The 26,375-nt window shown below is 34.7% G+C and overlaps 1 protein-coding gene across 2 annotated transcripts in view; it reads left to right on the top strand.

Moving 5' to 3' along the window:
- Positions 1-26,375, top strand: part of LOC129758108 (cytotoxic granule associated RNA binding protein TIA1) — a 211,341-nt gene that overhangs the window by 66,772 nt on the left and 118,194 nt on the right. Inside the window, exons 1-2 of one of the 2 annotated variants that reach the window (XM_055755561.1) lie at positions 1,584-3,328; positions 22,154-22,309. In XM_055755561.1, the coding sequence (XP_055611536.1) occupies positions 3,010-3,328; positions 22,154-22,309 (475 nt within the window). In that variant the 5' untranslated portion in view covers positions 1,584-3,009. Of the gene's footprint in view, positions 1-1,583; positions 3,329-22,153; positions 22,310-26,375 lie in introns of those variants that run through there. The other variant, XM_055755560.1, reaches the window with a different exon arrangement.

The following is a 26,375-nucleotide window of genomic DNA, read 5'->3' as shown; positions in this document are numbered from 1 at the left end:
CTCCTTCCAACATGGTATTGAAGCCAAGAAAATCGCTCAATTTGAACGAGAGTAATCACTGTATTATATCCCTAAACGCCTCAAAATACCTCAAAATTGTCAAATTTCAACTCTTTTAAGCATTTTTAGGGGGAGGTTTAAAATCCTCCGAAAAAAAATAATCAGGAACGAAAAACTGGAAAAACCAATTAATTAATTAACGCTCAGATAAAACATTTTTAAAAACTAAAAGATTTGAAAGATTTCAGAATTAGTTTTTTTTAAATCAATTGTTTGAATGTTAGGTTAGGAAAATATGTCTTATGCTATTGTCATTATTTATCATATTTACTAAAATTTGTACTCAAAAAATTTCAACTGGTAAGCTTCCGCTGTTTCGAATTCAAGACGTTTCATCAGTTTTTTCACATTAAAAAGCAAATTTTATCCAATTATAATAAATTAATTTCTGTAACATATTAAGTGAGTTGGTTTTGAGAATATTTTTTTTGAATAAACTCATTGCCGGAATTTGTGAAAATGTGACAGCCTACTCCGAATCATGACATTTTTTCAAACATTTGGCATCAACATTTTCCTAATTGAAAACAACAACAACAATAAGCCGGATAATCCGTTGCTTTACGTTTTTTTTCTCACGCTCGCGAAACTGGCCCACTAGTGGTTTATTCGGTCGCATTAACTCCAACTTCCAACCTCCGGAGGGGTGCAAGAAGATAGCTTCATCAAACAACTCGAAATCGTCGTCGGTCGGTTGATTTTCCTGGCCCCTTTGTCTGAAATGGAAAATTCTGCTCGTGTTCTGCGAGATAATTTGTCGGCGACTCCATCATGCATCTTCCATCCTTCGAAGAAACTATGTCTGAACGTTGTTAATATTCCTTGTGTGTGGGACAACATCGTGCCAAAGTTCGCTCTATTTTTCTTTTGGTCAAAAATCAATATTAATCAAAACATAAAGAACTTCAAATGTTGAATAAATTCTGCACACACTATTCACACAAAGTGCGTATGATGAAAATTTGTCGCAGAAGAAAATTCGTTCGGCTGTTTCTGAGCAAAACGAACAACAGCATCAACATGATCAACTTCGTTTCTTTGTTCTTTGTTATCGGCTGTTGTGGCGCACTAGTAGTAGAGAGCATGGCTTCCGATATTATCAGCATAGTGTGAGAGAAGTGAGCAAAACCGGTATAACCCGACGAGACGAGCCGAGATTACTTACCACCTCCAAATACCACAGCACATCAGCAAAGGCAAAGGCAAAAGCAAAAGCTTCTCCTGCCTGGCTGATACTTCTCTGTTTGTTGTTTTTATGACACTCGCATACAACCCTACTTAGTGTTGGGGGGCGACACAAGGCAAGGATGCCGAAGCCTAAATTGAGCACACATTTTTTTTTCGGTTCCACACTCCAGCTAGGACGAAAACAACCACGAGGGTTTTTCTTCGTGAATAAATCGTAACGACTGGGCGAAAAGTACGCCGACGCGGCCCGAAAAGTTCAGAAGCCCGAACACACGAAGGACGAACCTCGGATTTTCAACCGGCAATGCCAATGGAGCCAGGCTTCTTTTGTTTGAAACAGTTTCCGAAGCTTTAGTTAGAGCAGTGTCGCCTTACGGTTAGTACGATTTAGTTAGGACCCTGTGTGCTTTTGGCTGTATAGTTCCTGTACGTTAATAAAAATTTATACCTATATACATATATACACACACATGTTTATAGATTATTATAACCCGTAAAATCCGGAACACATAAAACCACGGCTTGTGTAGGCTTTGTGTTCGATTGTCGAGTATCTTGGTGTTAAAAAATTGCAACAAAGCAAAAACTATGAATTTATGTTGAGGAAAAAAGGAAAGTTTCTTCTTTTAACGCTGATTAAGCTGCAACGCGTAGTGTGTGTGCGCGTTTCATGGGAAGTAAAGAAGAAGTGTTTTCGACAATGCTAGAGAAATGAAACAACAGTTAGTGGCAATTTAAATTCAAAAATCGAACTGAATCGATTGTTTTACCTTGGTTTTAATAGCTCGCATTGTTTTTCTTCTATCTTACCACACAACGTTTCGCTCCGGTGGAAAATCTGTCCAACTATCCAGATCATTTTACTCTTGAGTGATTGAGTTATCGTTTGAATCATTCCTCTCACCATTTTGCCTTTGTCGTGGAATACCAAGCTTAAGAGGCGAAGTGAAAGTGTTAGTTTTCTGAAACAAAAGAAAAGATGTCCGTGTGTTTATAGAAAACAGCCCGATAATCGCGCAAAATTAGTGAAAAGTTCTGCATCGCTCGCTGCGCCTCCCCCCAATCTTCCTCTCTGCTAGTTCCGTCAAATTAGCAACGTTGGTACTGTTTCAACGAAACGCTGTTGTTCATCCTGGTCGTCGAATCTTGACAAGAACAAGAAAGATAATACAAAATAAAAAGGCATAAAAAAACTAGTAAATAAAATAACATAGCACGATTTCAGCAGAGCCGTTAAATCCAAACCCGCTTTGCAAAGCTAGCGAAAATCAAATAACAGAAACAACAGAAGCAGAAGGAGGAAGGCCACGCGATAAGAAAAGTGTCTACGAAAAACGCGACCATTCTCCCCATTTTCCCTGCTGAAAAATAAAGTAGGACGGGTCCGCGTCACAACATTTTACGGCGAAGCGAAAACGTGCATTCGTGCAAAGCTTTTATTAACGTTTCATTTCATTTCAATAACTTTATCCAGTGTGTTTCATTGGTTTGAGAAAGACAGTTTCGTTTATTGTTTTGAAACTATGAAAACTTCCAACACACAGTGACAAGTTCAAAAGAGTTCAATTGCTGTTGATAGGACACTAGCGGATATTTTTCTGAATCGATCGTCAATTACCTAAACGTCACAAAGTTACAAAACTTGATCGAAGCGTTCGACTTTGATCTGCTTCTTCGTAGCACATTCTACACGTAAGAAGAGAAAAAGAAACAACAAGACAACAGTGCACAACATCAAACGAGAGCGACGAGCATAGAAACATGTTGGCAATGTCAACATTAATGATGCCAGCACCGACAATGGCCTTAAGTGCCGCACCACAGCTCTCAGTTGGACCCCACAAGCCGCCAGAAACGAAACTGCTGACGATTCATCCCGCTGCTCATTCGCAATCACAAACGACGCCCCAGCATCAGCTGCACCAGCATCAACAGCAAAGCGTTGCCCAGCAACAGCAGGCAGCAGCGGCCCAACAACAAGTCGCAGCCCAGCAACAAGCGGCCGTCCAGCAGCAGCAAGCACAACAGCAGGTTCAGCAACAACAGCAGCTGCAACAACTGGCTGCCTCGGTCAAGCAAGGTAAATCCAACAACCACCAACACCAATCGTTAATCGTCAAAGTAGGCTTGCAAATTTAAGAAAAAAAAACAACTCATAACAAAAATAAAAAAGAAACCGAAAAAGTAGGCCAACTCAATTTATAGTTCAAAACCACAAACAAACGAATAAAAAAACTTACACGCGTTAATGCCCTTCCGGCCGCACGACAGACAAACAAATCGATCAAAATTAATAGAGACTTCATCGTCGAGTCGAAAGCAGAACGATAAAAGTCAATCGGAGAAGGAACAAAAAGGCGCAATCACAACAATCATAGATTATCGAATTAGAGTCAGCAGCGGCGGCGGCGAGCTAGCGATATTGGGCGAGCGAAGAATCGAAGTAAGCGATGAAAACGTACATAAAAACACATTTTATATCGCCATCGCAACTGAACGATGCTTTTTGTCTGTCACATAAAATAGGAGGAAAAATTCTGATCCTAGCATTGGACACAAATCTGTTATTGCATTGAGTGTCAAAAACTATTTTTTTTGTGATTCCAACCGAATTTTTTTTTCGGGAAATTGGCAATAATTTTGACAAGTCAAAATTAACCTATCATGGTGAATCATAATGACCCTTTTAAAATTATTCTTCCTGTCAAATTCGGACTTTATGGTGAATCCGAATATTTTACGTTTGTCAATATGCTGATTTAAAAAAAATATATATATCTGTAATTGATCTAACTGATCAAAGGTTAAATTCTAAAATTCGATTTTGAATATCAATTATTATGTACGATTCTCGGATATTTTAAGAGTTTCTAGAAAGATCTTGTTCTAATAGTGTTCAATAGTTTTTTTCAGATAAAGTTTTTTCTTACGATTCATACATGCAGATAAGGGATTCAAACTTTGGGGGCTCAAACTGTTCGTTGCCCTAGCAAAAAGTCTCATACCAAATTTGAGCTCAATCGGTCAACCACATGTTTATATGGACTTAAGAAAAGGTATTAACTACTGAAATTAGGTGTTTAATGCTTAAATTTGTGCTTAAATAGGTTCACAAACATCGGTTACCAACTTTTTTTTGGTAGCTTATAGCAAATTCTGGTCTTGACAGCATTTGTAAACTCACAGTAATTTCGCTGAACGATTCCTAAGAGTTGACCAGTTGCGCTTAAAATTGGTATTGCGCCTTCTGCTAGGTCAAGCAACAATTTACAATGTTGCAATGTTTGAACCCCGAATCTGCATGCATGATAAGAAACACTTTATCTTAATTGGAGTGAATCTGTGCACATATGCTGAATTTTTGGCATAGATACAACAGACAACCTAAAATGGTAGAATAAATTCCTCAACAAATAAACTAGTTATTAAAAATGTAGAATCAGTTGCGTGTTGAAAAAAAGTTACACGTTCATAGAATTACTGTAGTTAATATGGAAATTTTAAAATGATTATCACAAGTCATACTATTTTTTTGCCTTCCGTGTACTGACAAAACTATGGTTTGGAAAGGTGTAACTTTACTTGAGAAATACCAATTTCTTATCCTTAGGGCATTTGTAACACTGATTTAATTTTGGGTCTTGCTTATACAAGAATAAGAACACCGAAATTAGATCCAATCCAATGGAAAAACTGGCAACCACACACGTGTTCTTTTAGCTGTCAAACGGTTTGAAACTCCGTCAAATCGAGTTCTGTTTGCATCCTTTTTGGATCAATCCTACTGCTCGTTCTTAAATCTGTTGACTTGGAACTGGCAGATTTTCTTGACAAAATTTGTTCCTCAGAACCGTTGTAAGTTTAATGTGATTGTGATTATTTTTTTCATAATAAGCAGAATTGGAGTAGCAAATTTTATATTTAGTATTTCATTTAACCATACAAGAATCGAACTTTAATGGTATTTTATATGCTTTTTATTCAAGAAGAGTCATAGCCTTAGTCGTACATAAGCTAAGTGCATCTAAAGCTTCGTAGAAAACAGCTTTCTGAATGAAAGTGGCTCCTGAGACAACTCTCTGGAGCCATTCTTTTGTAAATTTGATTGTTATCTTCTCCTCATTTCACTTAAAGTTTCTAGAAAATCTAGTTATCTTGCCAAAAGTGGCTCCTGAGAGATAACTCTCTGGAGCCATTGTAAGTTTGTTGTTATTGCGCTAATGACACTTCACCTTGTTTCACATAGAGTTGGTAAAAAATTTGATTTTCTGAACAAACTCTCACCTGTGGGACAACCTGTGAGACAACTCTATGGAGCCATTGTGAATTACATACATTCGGCTGACTATGAAACCGATTTGAACGCGTGTTTAAATTAAAAAAAAAATATACCTGCAAAACAGGACCAATAACGACTGTTGTTTTGAAAACTTCTTATAAAATGTATAATTTTTACAATGTTTCAGCTAATTACTAACTTTGTGGAAAATCATATTCGAGAAAACTGTTATATAAAACACCTACAGCAACTTGGTCAAGTCTTATATCAGACTTAAAGCAATTAAAACTGTAAACGGATATCATGTAGCAGTTTTCGGATATCGAATGTAGTTTGTTCAGTAAAAAATGGGACTGTTACGAATGCTGGAGCAAAAACTTCTTTTTTGATGATGGCTTACATGTTCGAAAAGACGTCGGAATACGGGACAAAGCTAAGTTTTTCTTTTCTTGTAATTCTAATTGCCGACTACATAAAATCTTATTGCTTTAAATGGTTAAATTTAGTACTTGTTGATGAAAATCAAGATTTCCCCACCAGAAATGGGGAAAATACAGTACACAATAAGGTTTTTTTTAGAAATTGTCTTCGGAATCTAGTGCATAATACATTCATCTCATGAAATTGTGTATAATAATGTACCTACAGCTCTTTTGAAGCCTATTCTTTTGATTAAGTTTTGTTAGAAATCAGAAATTTCTATGTCATTGATAAACTTTGTTGTATAATAATTTAAAATTATAGTTTTCGAATGCAAAATAGAAGACTGGAAGGATTATTAGCATAGCACAATCAGAAATTTTGGTGACATTAATTCATTTGGCTTTTGCTTAACATCTAAATCTATTTTTTTTATTTCCTTGGAATAAAAATAAGGAATATTTTTAGATTATCTTATAATTTATAAATATTATTTATAATTTTCGTTTAAACAATGTTTAGAAAGGTTTATAAATTGAAATCATGTAACGTTACATTTCAATATTTTTTCTGTTTTTTTAAATATTTAAATCAAAGTTTTATTGGATTTGACATTTGGTTTGAATTTAATATTTTTTTAACTTTAACACAGTAAAATACCTATAATATCTTGTTCTATCGAAATGGATAAACAGTAAGAAATAATAAAATACTTTAAAATAGTTCTCATTATTTGTTCAACATTATTAAACAACAGAAGCATATAAGGTTTACAACCACACTATTGCACTAATCAAAAGTGTCTCCTGATTACATCCTTATACCCAAACTCCAAACCAAAATTATTTTGCTAGGATGCAGAGGTGACCTCGGTCCTAATGCACGATATCATTCTTTCATCCTTTTCTCTTTCTTCCAATCTATCTATTGATTGCTAGGACATGGCCGGCGCCGTTATTGATGTTTAAAGAGAGAGCATCAGTTTTGGGCATTGTGAATGTGCTGTCAGTCCCAGACACCATTCATTTGACCTTTGTACAAAATTGGTGGCCTCGGTCAATCACGGAGTAGCAACCATTGGCGATGTGGAACTTGTTCTACTTAGCCACGCCTGCGATCGTGGGATTTGAAATGCATAACGTGTAATAATGATTTATTAAAGTAATTTATTTTTAATCGAGCAAAGTTTTGAAATCTCACGCTTTTCAAAACCAAAATACATGCATTATAAATTGAATTTTATACAAAGCATTTCAGGTTCAACGATTTAAGGTGGATGTGAGCAGTCAATCAAGCTAAGCTAAGCTAAGCTAAAAAATGGGACTGTTACGAATGCATGTATCTTAAAAACCTTTAATTTGACCGTGATACTTTCTAAGAAGGAAATGAAAGTTGTTTTGAAATCATTCATGGAAAATTGGGATAAAATTATTGAACGTTTTTTTTATAAAAATTGTTCCTACTTTACTGTTCCTATTTCCCATCAGAAAGCCCACACTATCTTTCGGTCATCGTATTGATTAGTTTTTTTCCCCTAAACTTTGTCCCAACAGTATTTTGGGTGAATGCACCTTTTTTTTCTTGAATTCTCACTTTTTTGCCCCATAAATCTCTACTAAGACGAAATGTAGACAATTTGATGGATTCAACTGCTTTCAAATTAACTGGACTTGGTTATTTTTGCACCACTAAAGCATAGAAAATCGGTTAGTTTACACTATAAAAAGCGAACTTTAAAAATGAGAGTAGTCTTTTAAGGCTTTTGAAACCAATGAAACAAGAGTTTTCGTCACAACAACTCCGGTTTTCTCACCAAAAACAGTAGATTATTGCGATCATATTACTTTGATCTAAATTTACCGCAAATACAATCTTTGATTTTACATCCTTGAGCGTATATTCGTATTTTTACACCACCCACACCAAAGTAATTATTGGTAGAAACAACGTTTTTGTGGCTTTCCGAATTGGTAATGAAGGATTTTGAAGAAATTTTTACACAATTTTGTTTTTTCTTTTTCATTTCGCATGTCCGATTACAAGGAACGTAGCTATCACCATCAGATAGTGTTCTATTTCTAAATGAACTAAGCTTTAAATTGGGCTTACGAAATTGGTTATTTAATAAAATCAGAAAGTTCTTATTTATTTATTGACGGATGTATTGGCTGTACTCGTCATCCCGCCTATCTTTGATTTGATTTTGATTTTGATGTTTTATTTATTCATAAGTTTGCTATTTACATTATTTCTTTAATACTCCACTGGTCAAGCCGCTTAAGGAGTACCTAAATCATATACTACTTATACCTAAACTAAACTTAATATTCTATCAAACCTAAATAACAAAAATGACTATATTACAGATGTCTTTTTTTTTTTTTTGTTAAAAGTAAAATTGAAATTATAATATAAAGATGTTATAAGATTTTAGAAGTGTTGATAAGAAATGAGGTTGCAAAAGATGTTCTTTTATAAGCTTTTTCAGTTGAACGTTGTTATTAAAAGATCCACATTTGTTTTCAAAATAATTGAAAAATTTAACGCCACTAAAGGCAAGAGAACGTTCACCAATAGAAGAAATAACGGTGGGGCGATCGAGCATGTTTTTATTTCTTGTAAGATACTGGTGGTTAGAACGGTTAAATGTTATATTGCAATGAGTAGTTCTATTAAGACTTTGAAAAATGAAGCTGCAAATCTGGACTATGTACAAACCTCTGACTGGAATTATGTTGTTGATACTATTGTAAAGATCAACTGTGTGGCTACGGATAGGAAGATTGTAAATTAAGCGAAGAATTCTGTTTTGGGTGATCTGTAATTTATTGATCTGACTATTGCATGCATTACCCCAAGTTGAAACCAAGTATGTCAGTATTGAGTGAAAAAGTGAATGATATATTATAAGTAGTACATTTAGTGGCAATCTTCGTCTTATTTTACAAACAATTCCATTTATTTTGTTCAGCTTTGCTAAAAGATTATCGATATGCTGGTTCCAATTTAATTGCTCATCAAGAATTATTCCAAGATATTTACACTCAGTGACAACTTTTATACTGGGATATATGGATTTGGTAACTGGTAAGGGATTTGATGATGAACGATTACTAGGTTTGAAACTTAATATGTTTGATTTATCTAGGTTCAAAGTTAGTTTATTGATACGGAAATAATCACTCAATAAAACAAGATCACTGCATAAGTTATTATCATTGATTGTATGACTATCACTGTGGTAAAAAGTGGAGGAATCGTCAGCAAAGAGTCTTAGTGTTCCTTTCAAAGGTAGGAGGGCCATATCATTCAAGTAAATAATAAAAAATAGTGGTCCCAAAACCGAGCCTTGTGGGACTCCGACATCGATAGGTAGTATAGAACTTTGGTAATTACTCATGCTGACATATTGAGATCGGTCAGTCAGATAACTTTTAAATAAACTCAACGATGTTCCCCGAATGCCAGCAAAATCCAATTTTTTTAAAAGAATATCTCTGTCGACTGTATCAAATGCTTTTGATAAATCTAGAAAAAGGCCTAACACATTTTCTTTTTTATCGAGACTTAGCTGTATACTATTCGTTAATTCAATCACAGCGTTAGTAGTAGAGGATTTCTCCCTGAAACCGTATTGCATTGAGTAAAAGAAAGAATTGTTATTCAAGAAGGAAGACAATCGTTTAGATAGTATTTTTTCAAAAATTTTGTTGATTGTAGAAAGAACTGATATTGGTCTGTAATTGTTACAAAGTGATGGATTACCTGATTTGTAAATTGGTGTTACTCTAGCTGTTTTTAAAGTTCTAGGGTAAACACCACTTTGCATACAAAGGTTAAAAATGTCGCTTAAAATTGGACTGATTGCTTCAACTATAGCTTTAAGAAGAAATACGCTAATATTATCTTGGCCAGCGCTTGTGTTATTAGAAAAAGATTTAATGAGACAAGTTATTTCCATTTCATCGGTAGGAACGAGGAATAAAGTTCTATTACTGAAAGCTATGGTATTGTATTTATTAATAGAATCGGTACTGTTTGAAGAATGTTTAGAAGCCATGATTTGTCCAATAGATGAAAAATACTTATTGAATTCGTTGCAGATTAATGGTTTACTAGTAACTACGGAGTTAGAATCTAATACTTGAACTTTATTTATTGAAGTGCTACTGACAACACGACCTAAGACTTCGTTAATGTTGTTCCACGTTTCTTTTGAGCTTTTAGAGTTGGAAAATTTGTTTGTGTAATAAAACTGCTTCAAATGTTGTGAGTAACTTGTAATCCTATTATTCAAATCATTTATCTTCGCATCTAAAATAACAACTGACTTCCCATGTCTTAAGTATTTCTTTCTTTTATTTCTTAAATTTTTATTCCAATTGATAAGTTTGAGTAATTCATCCGACATCCATGGAGTGATATTTTCTGAAGAAGTTTTAAGCTTGATTTTTTTAGTGCATTCGTGTAACGTGTTTTGAACTGTATTTGAAAAGTAATCATAAAACTGGTTTGGATCTGTAAATGAACTCATATAGGCTGGTGAAAAGCGTATTGTAAGAAGTTGATTCATTCTTTGAAAGTCAGTTCTGTACTTAAATCTTTCTTTCTGCTGTCGGTAAGGTGAATAAGGAAAATGGGTGTATACGAAGTTGTGATCACTATTTGGATTAAATATGGTGTCGTTCTTAATAGGAAATTTTTCATAAAAGTTAAAACAAACATGATCGAGTAGAGCTTGACTTGTAGGACGAGTAATGTGGATATTAGATATAAGAAAGCCATAACTCATTAAAGTATTATAATAATCATTCAATTTTTCAGATGGATTAAGAATATCAATGTTAATGTCACCCAGGATAAGATGAGGTGTATTGTTGTTTAAACGGTCCAAATTGTTTTCTAAATGTTGCAGAAATTTGTTGAATGTATAATCGTTTGGTGGTCTATAGTAAGAGGAGATTAACAGTGGTAACGTCTTATTTAAATTGATTTTGATTTGAATAAAATGAAAACTAGAGATATCGCAAACATACTCATTGCAATCAATAACATCAAAGTCTATGCATTTAGAAACATAAACAGCCAAACCCCCACCAACACCTCTACATCGACAAGAAAAAATACTATTATAGCCGTTAATTTGATAAATTTGAGTGAGGTTCGGTTTTATCCATGTTTCACTTATAATAATAACGTCTGGTTTTAGTAATAATTTGTCAATATCTAATTTAAGGTTGTCAAAACGATCAATATTTGACACACTACGTGCATTGATTTGAAGTATCGATAAGAAGTTATCTTTATCTTTTTTAATATTATGTAAGTAGTTATCAACACTTCCAAAATATCTATTGTTAGTCAATAACAAGGATAAATCTAAATCATGAAATGAATTGAAAAACTGCTCAAAATTGGACATAACCTAACTCTAATAATTAACAAAAATAATATAAAAAGAATATAAAAATAATGCTGAGAAAGAAAAACTTACTATTCTCCTTTATCGTCGCTGGCTTGACCGTTATTTTTTTTCTTCTGAGTAACAAGCAGGAACTCAATTTCTTCAATATCAGGTTCGTCGCAAATCCGGTGTCGCTGTTTGGTTTCCGGATGATGGATCCAGGTAGAGCCTTGATATATCCAAGGTTTCCGCAGTCCCAGTTTTACAAGGTCTCTTGTTGGTTGTGTAGTTTCACTCTATCCTTGGTCAAATTGTCCTGAACTATGATCGACTTATTAGTAGATGAAACGTCCAGACGTTGAGGTGATAACGAATTGCCAAGGCTCTTCACTCCTTTCATGAAACGCAATTTGCCTTCCAACTGATGAAATTTGACCACAATTGCGTCTGTCTTTTCAGATTTCAGAATAATTGGCCGCACTTCTTTAACTAACTGCTGTGTGTTGAGGCCAATTAGTTCGCTTAGCTTATGAAAGACGTCCAGATATTGTTTGGGCTGCTGCAGTTTTACACCCTTAATGATAATTTCCTCCTTCAGCTTATCCTGTCGAAGGTCTTGAACCTCTCGCTTGAGAAGACGATTTTCTGCTGAGATGGTATCTACTCGTTGCGTCAGTTTGAGTACAGTTTTCAGAAGTTCCTTGTTGAGATCTTCCAGATGGTCCAATTTTTCTAATTTGATAGAAATAGCCTTTAGTTGCTCAGCGATGTTTGATGATCCTGTGCTTCTTAAAATTATCTTACATTACAACTGTCTTTTTAATAATGAAATTTACAGATTTTTGATTATAGATAAACTTTAAGTGACAATGACACCGTTACCACTGTTTGTTGCGAATGTAGTTTGTTCGGCGATTCTCAGGAGCGTAAAGTCTTTGTCTTCTTAAGACCACATTGGTGGTGTTAGCTGTCAATCGTGAACGTTAAAAAGATAGGGGAATATTTTCGAAAAGCAGTTCAAATTATTAGAGAACTCATAAAAATTGTCTGCTTTACCAAACTTCGAATTTCAAATACAGTCTTGAAAGTATTTTTTTTTTTTACTCCAATGAAAATTTATCTTATTTATATGAAAATTCTTCAACATGATCATCGGTATCTGTGAATCCTACAGATTTAGTATTGGATGATGATGGGCAACGAACCTGTTATGGTCTTTAAAATGTCTGTTTTGACACGTCAGGTTCTACAGAATAAAGGTTTGTTACTTTTATAAATAGATATCTTGCGTAGAATAAGTTAAATATGGCGCATTTCATAAAAGGCAGAATATATTTGGTAGCAAATCTAATAGATTGTATTTCATTTAACCATACGAGAATTGACCTTTAACGGTAAGCATATTAGGTATGTTATATTCTATTTATTCAAGGGGAGGCATTTTCTAAATTGTACATCATCTAATTGCTCCTCAAATTCTGTAGAAAAAAAAACTCTAAAAGTGGCTCCTGAGGCTACTCTCTGAAGCCATTGCGAATCTTTTGTAAATGTGATTATTATCTTCTCCTTATTTCACCTAAAGTTTCTAGAAAATCTTGTTTTCTTGAAAAAAGTGGCTCCTGAGACTACTCTCTGGAGCCATTCTATTATATTTGTGATTGTAATACTTTACCTCGTTCCACTTAATGTTTCTATCGAGTTCGCGTTTCTGAACAAAATTGGCTCCTGAGACAACTCTCTGGAGCCATAGCGATTTTTTTATATTATTGTGATACTTCACCTTGTTCCACCTAAAGTTTCTGGGGAATTAGGTTTTCTTGGAAAAAGTGGCTCCTGAGACAACTCTCTGGAGCCATTTTATTATATTTGTGGTTGTGATACTTCATCTTGTTCCACCTAAAATTTCTAAGAAGTTCGCGTTCCTGAACAAAAGTGCCTCCTGAGACAACTCTCTGGAGCCATTGTGAATGTTCTCCATTTAGCCAACTTAGAGAACTTCGTGATAAATTTATTAAAAACAATACAAACTAATACATTACAGGAAAAGTAACAACTGTTGTTGTTTTTTAAAGCACTGCTTTAAGAATATATTTTCTAATATTTGGCAATTTCCCAACTTTGTTCGCAAAATTTTCGTTTAAATTTATTTCAGAGAAGTAGTTTGATGGCATTTCCCTGGTCACATGTGTTGATCGTTGAATTCCTCTTTCGGTCAATGTATAAAATTGTGGGCATCCAAAGGAAGTTTTGATCGCTATTTATTCCGAAGCTTCGAGTAGAAAAAAAATTCTTACTTCAAAAAAGACATCAATGTTTATGAACCGATTCTATAAACCCATATTTAAGTTTTTGTTCTCCTTAATTTGATTACTATTTTCATAGAACATGTGTCTAAAAATCTCTGTTCTCAAAAATATGAAATGATGTTTATGATAATTTGAATGCGCTTTCTGTTGATATTGACCCAAACAGCGTTGGAAAGTTAAAATAAAGTGTATTTTGTATTAAGAAAAGTTAATATAGTGGAAAACCCAACTAATCCAACAAATTATTGTGATTTATTGAACCAACCAGTCGGCTACCACGTTATGTTCTGAGCTATTAATTTAATAAAGCGTGTTGTCTGAATCTTGTGTTGAAAAGAAAACTTGTTTTTCCAATTGTGTTGTGATATGTCTCCTTGTTGAACCTTGTGTTTTATTAGAATTTTATGGAAAAAGTGGCACCTTCGTTTCTTCTCTGGAGCCATTGTGAATTTCCAGTATAATTTAAGACTAAACTTCAACGCTGAAAAAGCTGAAAAAATTATCCACGTTGTTTAATTTAAGATCTTGAATAAAGGACCTACTATATAAATATCTTGACAAGTTTTCATTAATTTTATCATTTATAATTTCAACTTTGTAGAACGCAACTGTTCAAACCAAACTCCAGCGTTTGCAAAAGCAGCAGTTGTGAGACAGATTGCTTGACGCACATTTTAATAAGGCATCAAAACGAAATGAAACGAAACCAGCAGCTGACACCTTTCTAGTGGCAAACCGAGCAGAGTTATTTATTATTCAAGCAATTTCATCTTGGATTCATCTCTAAACTAAACTGTGGGGTATGTCAACAAATTTCGGACGAAAGCAAAACTTGACGTCTTCATTTTTTTTTTGGTGGTTCCTTTTGGGCGCTCATTCGTGATTGAGCTCATTCAACCGAATTGGAAACTATAAAGCCTAAATAAATGCATGGCACAGATGAGTCCCCTACACGGAATAAGCTGTTTGATTGCAATGCAATTTTCAGATTAAAGATTGAACATTTTGGTAGAAAGGATAATACAGATGTGATGTTGTATTGAAAATTTATGTTTCAATAGGACTTAGATTTAAATCATATATTAGACGTGTTAACTTTTGATGGATCAAAAGTTTCGGAATTTGTTAAAAGTAAACTCTAGATTGTCTCATAATCAAACTACATTACCATTTTTTACAAAAAAAAAAAATTCTAGTTTATTTTAGTAATTTTGATAATCTTAATTTTCATAACTGAATGATTTCTCGGGCAAACTGAATCTAAGAAATTTCAAAATAAAAAAAACTCACAAAAAAGTAAGTTTCCATAACTCACTTTTTAATTCCTTCTTTTGTGAACTACATAAATCGCAGGAATTAATATTTTCATATCTCGATTCAACATCTTCGCTCTAAGGATTGGCCTTCCTTGCCCAAGATGTGCCCGGCAAACCGGGATAGCGGGTTTGCGAGAAGTGATAATAAATTATCACGTTTGACCGGTAATGTGGTTATATGAACTAGAGGCACGCGTCGTGGGTATAAATAACCAAACTCCGAATATGGTGAAAGCAGCTGGGACATAATTAGTTTTTGACGGAGACGCCGCTACCCCACAGCATGTCTGAGTCCGGTTATTTGGGTATGTGTTAGCAGCTTCTTCTAGGCAGAATAAAATGTGCCCCGGCTAAACCCGGGGGAAAAAATTGGAACCATATTTGGATTACTAAACACACTTGGCGACAGTCCTCACATATTTATCCTCGTATGGAATTTAGTGGTAGTTTTTTCTTCTTCGCTTTTGCTGTACATGGGAGAAAAACTTCTCGAATGTTGAAGAGCCGTGCTATCTCAAAGTATGAACATTTGTTGCAAACCAGAGAAAATAGATTGAGAAGATGTTTGAAAAATATCACAGATGTAAATATTTTAAGGAACTAGAATTCATGTTTGGAATGATTAAAGCTTATGGGTATTCAAACTATAACCTGGAAGTTAATAGAGCTCACTCATTCAGTTCATTTTTTTAATAGGGGTAGGAAGGATATATCGAATAAAAATGTTAACTGTTATGAATGACTTTTTTTTTCAATGAACAACAACAATATTCCTTCATTCCTTTTTTCCATCTTCGTAATAAATGATACACAAAAATGTCTATTTAAAGCCGATATGTTTTGCATTTATTGAAAAGGAGAGAGCAAAGTTGGCTTTGCTGGAGAAGGATCGTTTTTTTTTCGCAGCCGTATTTTTTTTCGCTCTTTCTTGAATAGCATTTTTTCTTCATCTTAATTTAAAAGTGTCTCGAAGTTAATCATTGTAGTGAATATTTTCTGAATGAAAATTATGAAAATTTTCAATTCGTTTATATAATAAGCTTTTTGGGAATACCGGTCAAAGAAATTATTTCAATCTGTGCAATTTTGTTAATTTTGGCTGTGAAGAAGGTGCTTATTTAGATCTGTGAAGGAATTTCGTTTGTTTTAAGTCAAAGATTCAAACAAAATTATTTTGGTTCATCGATAAAGTTGGGGAAACTTTAGTGATTTGCATGAAGTTCATAATTATCTTTATTATTGTGGTCATTTTATATTTTATTTTATTAAAAAGTAAAACTGCTTAACTCTTTTAATGGGCATATAAAAGTTGGATATTGACAGATCATCAGACTGATATACAATGAATTGAGGAATAAAGCTAGCCGGAGTATCTCGGAAAATATAAAATCATGATTAGGATACTTGGGAACCTTTTCATCATTTTTTATTTGTTTCGAACAGTTTTAAGAAAAAAAGATAATTCAAACCTGCCCCAAGATAGTGATAACGGGCCCTCTCTATGATCCCTTGTTGATGAGTTGAGCATGAACAATATTTGATTGTGCGATCGGGACTAACCGTACCGACACGGGTCAGAAGCCACTGGAGGGTTCTCATGCATGCATACGTACGTTTTGTATTTATCGGAAAGTATATATTATGGTGGCAATAAATGTATGGGAAAAATTTCATGATCGAATTTTTAAAACCGACTATATGCACTTTGTAGATTGGCTCAAAAAACTGACCTTTTTAGCTCAATCGACTTAATTTACCTCAAAGCGCTCAAAGTTTCAGTTTTTTTACCCTCGAAAATCACCATAGGGGAGACCAAAGGAAAAGTCGAAATGGTGGAGGTCAAAAGATTCAAATTTCACACTCGCTGACCCAGTGTGCTTTGCTACCTCTTCCATGACAAAAGTAAAAGTTCGTTAAAATTATTAAACTGTAAATATACTTCCTTTTAAATTAAATTTCAACATTATTTAATAGCAATCTTTTTTTTTATAAATTTTTCAAGATTGTCTTGAGGCTCAACGTAACTTGAAGGTTAAAGGAGCCACCGATTATGTAGAAAAAAATAGTAGGGATCTTCTATGCAATAAATTAAACCTTTAAATTATGAAAATAGCCCCTTTTTGAAACAGGAGGAGTATTCAAATACAGGCAAATCTGTACGTTAGCAAAAAGTATGTAAAACTTTATTAAAACACTAAGACGTTGGTTACGATAATAACATTTATTGAATACTAGCTGACCTGGTGTGCTTTGCTACGCCTTTCAAAATCAAATGACATTTTCAAAAATTTCATATTTTCATTGTTTTATTGGCATTATTTTAAAACAAATTATAACATAATTCATTAGCAACCGCTTTAAATGAGAGCTGCAGCTGGAGTTTCTAATTGCAACACAAAGATAACTTAAACTAATATTCTGAATCTTTCTCTATAAATTTGTGTTAAGGATCTAATAACTTTAATCTGTCTGGAGGGTCTAATAAATCGTACGCAAACAATTAAACTTATTAAATATGGATTTGTTTTGCTTGATATGTTCTGGATTTATGCAAAAAAAAAAAACTAATAAGAGACCCCCTCCCCTGTCTTTCCTTTGTGTTTCGATTTGTTGGCTTCGTTAGCATAAATTGAGAACTTATGCTTATGCCTCCTCTTCCTTTACTATAATCCCAATTCTATCATACTTCTGCAAGAAAGGAATTGTTTCTCATAGAAAAAATATTTTTCGTACTCAAATACTTCTTGATGCAAATTTGGTTTCATTTGTTCGATTAATTCTCGAGTTATGCAAAAAAAAATGTATGGATGCCCCCATTCCCCCTTTATATCTTTCCGCTGAAAAAACGGGTAACGTAGAGCTTTGATAAATAATAGAAACATTTCTCGTATCCAAATACCCTCATATGCCAAATTTGGATGGTTCAATTTGCTCGATCAACTCTCTAGTTATACTGAAAATTGTAAGGGAGACTTCTCCTCCCCCTTTTCATCCACCTCTTTGAAGGAGTGAGGGATACCAAATATTCATAGAAGCATTTCTCGTATCCAAATATCGTTCCATGCCAAATTTGACTCCATTTGCTGTTTTAGTTCTTGAGCTATGCAGAAAAAATTGTATGAAGCTCCCCTCCCTCTTTCCTTTCTCTCCGTTGGAAGAAGGAAGGGTTCTCAAACAATCATTAGAACATGTCACGTTCCCAAATACCCGCCCATGCCAAATTTGGTATCATTTGCTTTATTAGTTTTTGAGTTATGTAAAGAATTATAAAAGGGGCCCCTCCTCCCCTTAATATCTTCCTACTGGAAGAAGGGAGGGGTCTCAAATAATCATAGACATATTTTTCGTATCCAAATACCCTCCCATGCCAAATTTGGTTCCATTTGCTTTATTAGTTTTTGATTTATGTAAAAAATTATAAAAGAGGCCCCCTCCCCCTTTCTACTGGAAAAAGAGAGGGCCTTAATTATTGTTCGTATCCAAATACCTTTCCATGCCAAATTTGGATCCAATATCTTGATTAGTTCTCGAGTTATATGAAAAATTGTAAGGTAGCCCCCCTCCCCCCTTCCTATCACGCCACTGAAAGGAGGGAGGGGTACCAAATATTCATAGAAATATTCCTCGTTCCCAAATACCACCCCATGCCAAATATGATACCATTTGCTTGATGGGTTCTCCAGTTATGCAAAAAATTGTTTTTTGTTTGGGAGGCCCCTCCCCCCCTTCATGAGAGAGGGAGGGGTCTCAAACCACAATAGGAACCTTCCCCTGCCTTCAATACCCCCACCTGCCATGTTTCACGCAAATCGGTTCAGTAGTTTCCAAGTCTATAGGGAACAGACAGACAGACAGACAGACAGACAGACAGACAGACAGACAGACAGACAGACAGACAGACAGACAGACAGACAGACAGACAGACAGACAGACAGACAGACAGACAGAAATTCATTTTTATATATATAGACTAGCTGACCCGGTGTGCTTTGCAACCCCTTTCATAGAAAAAAAGTATTTTTGTTAAAATTATTAAAATCAAAATAAACATCCTTTTATTTAAAATTTCAACATTATTCAAAAGCGAACTGTTTGATCTATATTTATCACCCTGGCTAGAATGAATAACGCCTAATGGTAGACAAGTAGATATCATCGCTATCGCCAATTGTAGTCTTATATAGTTCAAATTCGCGAGTCGAAACAAAATAAAATCTCTCTTCATTTAAAGTCGTCGACAAGAAAAGGTGTTAATCTTTACTCATCCAAAAAAGGTCTGAACCAACACGAACTATTTTTCATAGCATCTGAGCTTCTAGATTATCTTGAGTCCCGACGTAATTTGATGGTTTGTAGGTTGAAGGAGCCATCCGTTAGAAAATATAGGAGGAATCTTCAGTACAATAAATAAACCCTTTAAATAAAAAAAATCGTCCTTTTGATGCGGGAAGAATGTTTGTAAAAAATTAAAAAGTGTGCCAAATTTTATGAAAACACTAAGACATGCATTGGTTTTGAAAATGATATGTTTGTTACTGAATATGAGAGTCTTTATTCGTGAAAATGGGAATCGTCTGTCAATACAATACCTCAATCATCAAATTTTGTTAAAACTTATTTGTCAATTCTATAAATCATCTCTTTATGTCTCATTTTATGAATTTTTGTTAATTTTGTATGGGAGCCTTCCATTTCTGGATTTGGAAGGGTTGGGAAGTATTATAGAAACCATCCCCGGTCTTGAAAACGGTTGAAAAAAAAAATTCACGTTAATCGTTTCAGTTTCCGAAAATTGTTCGAATTGTGTCAAATTTGTATTAATTTTGTATGGGAGCCCCTCCTCTTTTAATTTGGAGGGGTTTGAAAGTATTATAGAAACTATTTCCGGTTTTCAAAACGGCTACACGCCAAATTTCACGTTGGTCAGTTCAGTAGTTTCCGCAAATTGTTCGAATTGTGTGAAATTTTTCATAATTTTTTATGGGAGCCCTCTTTTTTGGTTGGAAATAATTATAAAAACCATTTTCGGTGTTAAAACGGCTACACACCAAGTTTCACGTCAATCGGTTCAGTAGTTTCGAAAATTGTTCGAATTGTGTCATATTTTTATTAATTTTGTATGAGAGCACCTCCCTCCTTCAAGTCGGAGCAGTTTGAAAGTGTTTTAGAAACCATCTCCGACCCCAAAAACTCCTACATACCAAATTTCACATTGATCGGTTCAGTAGTTATTGAGTCTAAAGGGAACAGACAGACAGACAAATATTCATTTTTATATATGTAAATTTATAGATAAGAGCCTCCATTCGTTAAAATGGGAAGCGTCTACACACCAAATTTCACTTTCCAATCAAAGGGGTCTGAAAGTGTTATAGAAACCATTTCCGGTCTTAAAAACGGATACACACCAAATTTCATGATCATCGGTACAGTAGTTTCCGAAAATTGTTCGAATTGTATCAAATGTTTGTAATTTTGTATAAGAGCACCTTTTTTGTTTTTTTTTTTTTAATTCGAAGGGGTTTGAAAGTGCTATAGAAATCATTCCCGATCTTCAAAAAAGCTTCCCACAAAATTTCACGTTGATAGGTTCAATAGTTTTTGGAAATCCTTCGAGGATTGTTAAAATTTTGTCAAATTTTTGTTTATTTTGTATGGGAGTCCCTTCCCCCATTTTTGGATTTGTAGGGATGTGAAAGTAGGTTCCTACAATACAATTCCCAGTCTTAAAAAAGGGCTACACACCAAATTTCATGTTGATGGGTTCAGTAGTTTCCGAAAAGTGTTCGAATTGTGTTAAATTTTTATTTATTTTGTATTGTCCCCTTTTTTTAATCGGAAGGGTTTGAAAGTATTATAGAAGCGTTAAATTTTTGTCTATTTTTTTTTTGTAATTTTATATAGGAGCTCCGATTTTTTGGATTCGAAGAGGTTTGGAAGTATTGTAGAAACTTATCCGGTCTTGAAGGCTACACACAAAATTCTCACGATGATCGGTTCAGTAGTTTCCGAAAATTGTTCGAATTGTGTCAAACTTATGTTGTTAACTTTTGAATCCCTTTTTTTTGGAATCGGAGGTGTTTGAAAGTGTTATAGAGACCATTCCCGGTCTGAAAAAAGGCTACACACCAAGTTTCGCGTTGATCGATCGGTCAAGTAGTTTTCGATTCCACAGGGAACAGACAGACAGACAAACATTCATGTTTATAGATTGAATTTGAAAAAAAATATTGAAGTAATTTTTACCAAAAGTGAAAAAAATATTTATGTACATACCTCCACCTTTGTAGCTAAATGCTGCTATATCGATTATTCTAAAGTGTAGAGATATGAAACGTATAACAATTCATTGATAAATAAAGCTAAAAAATTTTTTGCTCGATTGTGTCCAAAAAGCAATTTCCAGTTCAGTCAAACGTGAAGGGGCGGATTATCGAAACTCAGCTCAATACTAACGACTTTCGACCAAAAGAACCAGTCCCGTGACGTTCGGCCGGATTTAAGCATTTCTGGAAAAAAAATTCAGAGAAAAGAGACTGAATTTGATTTGAGCTTGAGTATTTCTAGTGTACTTGTACAAAATTTCACACTTTTTGTGTAAAATTTATAACAAAACACACTGTCGCGTAGTTAGACAAAAATTAGAAAGTTTCTTTTTTTATTAGTTTCAATCAAAACACTATAATTTCAGGTATAATTTTTATTCATGTGCGCTTGTTTTTGAGTAAATTTTTTCTATAGTTTTGGTACTGCTGTAGCAGAAAATTTTGTTCCGAAAATTTATAAGAAATATTATCACCATCGCTTTTCGGTCAGCCCGAATGATTTTCGATTAAGCTCATGACAAAACTTAGGTTAAGTTTAACAAATAAAACTTCGCTCTTTGAGTTTTGTAAATGCCGTGTTGATATTTTCAAAATGTGTTATATAAAATTTTTAAATGTTTATAATTGTAATTTAAGAAATAATACTTGTATTTAACAAATAAAATAACATCCATTCATTCCGGATTTATTTCTCTTTTTCTCTCTTTTTTCCATACGCCCATTTTCGTGTTTATTGTGGACGATTGACACACTCAACACGAAAAAAAAAACGTTCCGGCTGATGGCGATGTTGATGGTAACGATTCTCGCTCTCTGTGCTATATCAAACGAACCCCCAAATTCGGTTCTTGAAGAAATGTCGTCCTCCTACCACTGGCATTTGCCACCGACGGCTGCGAGCACAGGAAACGTCGTCAAATTGCCATGGAAGACGTCGACGATGACGACGACAACTGCAGCGACGACGGCGGCCACGACAATGCGACACCACGGTTCTAATGAGAACTTAGGTAAATATTTAATTTGAAATTTCCTAATTAACTCGGAAAATTAGATGAGTCTAGATGATAGTCTCGCGGTGCAGGTGTAGTTGATGAAAGCACAGAACAAACAAAATGAAAACTTGCGATAAATGCAAATTTACCCGATGAAGCGGAAAAAAATAGAAAGATACAGGACAAAGAGTTGGAAAATTGTATCACCCTCTTTGCTTTGCGGGGAGGAAAGATTCGTAAATCAGTGCATGCGTATTATGAGATATTGAAACTTGCCGTACTAGGGTTATCTATTTTAATTCCTTCAAAATTTGGATGTCTTAAAGTCGACTGCCTCAACTAACTTGTTTCCGTCGCTTTTCCAGCGATTGAGAATGGCTGTACGAGCTACTGGCTTTCTTCAACTAACCCGTTTAACTTGTTCCATTGTAAACACAATCGTTTTCTCCCACATAAAAAAATAATCTTTACTGCTGCGAATTCCCACTCCCCAACATCATCAACCCGCTTCTTGCAACCACGCGCCAATCGAGAGCAAAAAAGCGGGAAAAGAAACCGGGAAAGTTCGCATTCCAAGCCAATTCTGTATGGAAAACCTTTCAGGGAGCTCAAGAATCACGTGGGAAAGAGTAGGTACCGACAGCAACGTTCCAAAGAAAAGTAATGTTCGATTGCGAATTTTCTCAAACGAGTTTCTCATCCGCACTCTTTCAATGAACTTCCCTTGAGCGGAACCACCTGCCTTTCTCTATATAGTCCAATTCGGCCAATTCGGCTCAACCGTTACCGAGAATCGGGTACGATTATACACAACACCAATAGGTAAAGCGAGCAGTCTTTGTAGTCCGAGGCTCATATACATATGTTATAGGTAATGAGCGGAGGCAAAAATTTGGCAGATTGAGCGAGTACATATTTGATTGATTAAATTTCGAGGGCGACGATAGCATTTTGAACTATGGATTAATCAATGAAGGCTTTTAAATCACCAACTGCTTATATTTTCGCTAAGCTCAAGTTTCTGTTCAGTTTACCAACACTGATAACGAGCGGGGGTGAAAAACGCAACAGTCTGAACAGTCGATAGTTGTGTTGAAGGTATGGGAACACAAAAAAACGCCAAGAATGGTGAGAGGAGCGTAGTAGAAAGAATAGAAACGCAAGGGAGCTGAAAAGAACGACTTGAATAGATTGAATTTGAACACATATCTTCTCGTTATTTTGTCAGGGATCTTTCCAGGGACGTTGGACGTACAAACATCGTACGGACTATCCAAAAGTTGGATTCATAATTCTGGAATCAGAATAAAATTGAATTTGGTCGCAAAAAGGGAAGCACTTTTTTTCGTTGGTTAGACGTCAGCGAGTTTTCGATCAAACTCCATACGCCCATGAGTCACATCGACCCCACTAGATGGAGAGAGCTGTGATTTATTGTATCGGATGATTTGCATTTTTGTCCGGATGATAGGAAATGAGTGGATTTTAGTTTATGACGGATCGGATTGACACTCCGGAATGAATCCTGAAGTTTCGGTCGAAGGAAAAAAAATCGTGTGGAGGTGGTGACAAATTCAATAACTGAAAAAGAGATTTTTTATAAACATATTACACACTGTCAGGAACAGTGCCAATAATCCTTGAGACAGTTTACGACATAAAATATAACACAACTATAGTCCGGAGTAGGGGTTTTTTTACTGGCTTGCATGTTTTCGAATTAGAATATGATATCCAAGTATCAGTTGAACATTTGCTGGTATTAACTGAACTAGTAACAATCAATAATTGAATTGAAAATTCTTCTTTTTGATGGAAAATGCAGACTATTTGTTCGACAGCATAAAGCATTGCTATTAGAACGACCTCGATAGCTGAGAAAATATAAGAGTTATCTGGTTTGATTCGTGAACTCAATTGAATCAGGCTAACGGTGATATTAAAACGCAAGAAAGCATATCGTATTGAACGTTGAATAATCAACCAATTCAACAATTTCGTCATGCTGATTCATTGACATTGATTTGGCAGAAAAGGGATGAATATCTGGTGGAAATTGTTAAGTTCAAAGTTGGCCAGCATATATATTAAAAACTTCAATGATCGTAAGTTAAAAAACGATGTTATAACTGTGGTATAACTCCTGAATTGCCATTTGATAGGAACAGAGATCAAATCTTTGTTTTGTAGTGGTTTGGCGGTTTACGTTTGAAAAATTCAAAGGCGTACACTGACTATATAATAAGAATTTTCAATCAGTTGCCAGCTGGCCAGGTATATACACAGATGCCGGAATACCTGTAAGTAAACTGGACTACCTGATTGACTCGTTCTTCTAAAATAAACCTACATCAACATTCACTCCATAACAGTTCATACGAAGGCATGGGGTCCGGGTATGGTATACGCGTTGCATTGGAGATTTGTCGAACTTAATAATCTGAAGAATGCATGTGAACACATACTTAAGCAGAAACTGCGGTGAATCCGTGCACCCATGGTGGATAACCAAGATACATAAAACATGTGCTCCCTTGTGAGTTCGTTCTTTTGTGGGTGGAATTGAGGTTTTTCTGCATAGAAATCTTACTTTACTGGACGGTTAATCAAACTACATATTCCCGACTATTGAACACCATCATCTCAGTCATTGACCACATATTTGCTCTTCAAAAAAAATTTAGGAAGCACAGAGAAAAAAAAAATTAGTACCACCACCAAATCTTTTGGAATAAACTCTTCGGAAACATTTTGCGGATTTATTTAATCACTATGCATTATTTACTAATTCGAGACAAAATCACAATTTCACGATAAGAAACTACTTAAATTCCAACATTTAATTTTCACCGCGACTAAGCGATAAAAAACACGTGCGATACCAACAAACCATCGCCTACTTCCGTGGAATGATTATTCGCGCATACCAAATTTATATTCTAAAAAAAAACACGTAGTTTAGCCTGAAAAAGACAAATGAACTACATTACACAAATTTGTCATATGTAAACTGACACGAGCAAATTACATGGCACTTTTCGTAATCAGTAGGTTTATTGGGACCTGATTTAGTGTTTTCTTTTACAAATTTTCAGTTGTTCAAAATGAACAAATGATGGTGAAATTGGTCAAGCTAAAATCGCGATTTCTACAGCATCGAAGCTACTTTATAAATTCCAAAACATAGTTGCAGCTAGCTAGCAACCGTAGCAAAGTTATGTTTACAAACAATCAAGTAGGCTCTGAGGTGGCGAATATCGAGAGAGCTCACACTCATATTTTACACAGAAAACATGTACACTTGTGCAATTTTTACACGGCATTCTACGTCATCAACCGGATTTCCTTGTGAAAAGTTTCTACCACTGCAGAAACATTTGAATATCTCATCACCTCTGTATGTACCACATTGGGCTTTGAGAGGAATAAACTGGTTTCGTCATTCATGTATAGTTCGTTCGATAGTGTGCACGCAACTCGCTAATAAAAACCAATTTCAGAGTACAGCAAAATCGCAGATACATAAGATACATAAAAGGAGCACTAAAAAGTGTTGTCCAAATTATTCCATTGATCATCATTAAATGAAATTGGATGTCAAATTTCATGAGAGATGACCTTTTTATACTTCACGGGATCATTCTTCACTTAAACATATGCAACTATTACAAAGTTGACCAATAGTCACCCCCTCTAAAGGGTGACACTGGACCATTTTTTTTGTTTTGTAAATTTACTATTAAAAAACAAATCTGTATTATTTTATATATGTATATTTTCGTACACCCGTGTGCAAATATTCGTCTTGTTCGGATGCACAATACAAGCTGTTATTTAAGACATTATTGCAAAAATATTGAACTCCATTTTTGTCCTTCGATACAAAATTTGAAACCAATAATCAATTAAACTTTCGAAACACGCAATTATTGCAATAAAAATGACGTTAACGTCCTCTGAAATGAAACTTGATACCTGAAATCGATTGCTCGTCCCTAAAAAAATCGGTATTCAAAATTTCATCTCAATCCAATGCATAATAATGTCATTATAAAACAAATTGCTTTGTATAGAAGGGTTA

This window comes from Uranotaenia lowii, chromosome 3, assembly GCF_029784155.1.
Source record: "Uranotaenia lowii strain MFRU-FL chromosome 3, ASM2978415v1, whole genome shotgun sequence".
In the NCBI taxonomy this organism is placed as follows: Eukaryota; Metazoa; Arthropoda; class Insecta; order Diptera; family Culicidae; genus Uranotaenia; species Uranotaenia lowii.
The sequence above is the reverse complement of the archived record's forward strand: the minus strand, read 5'-3'. Positions and strand labels throughout refer to the sequence as shown.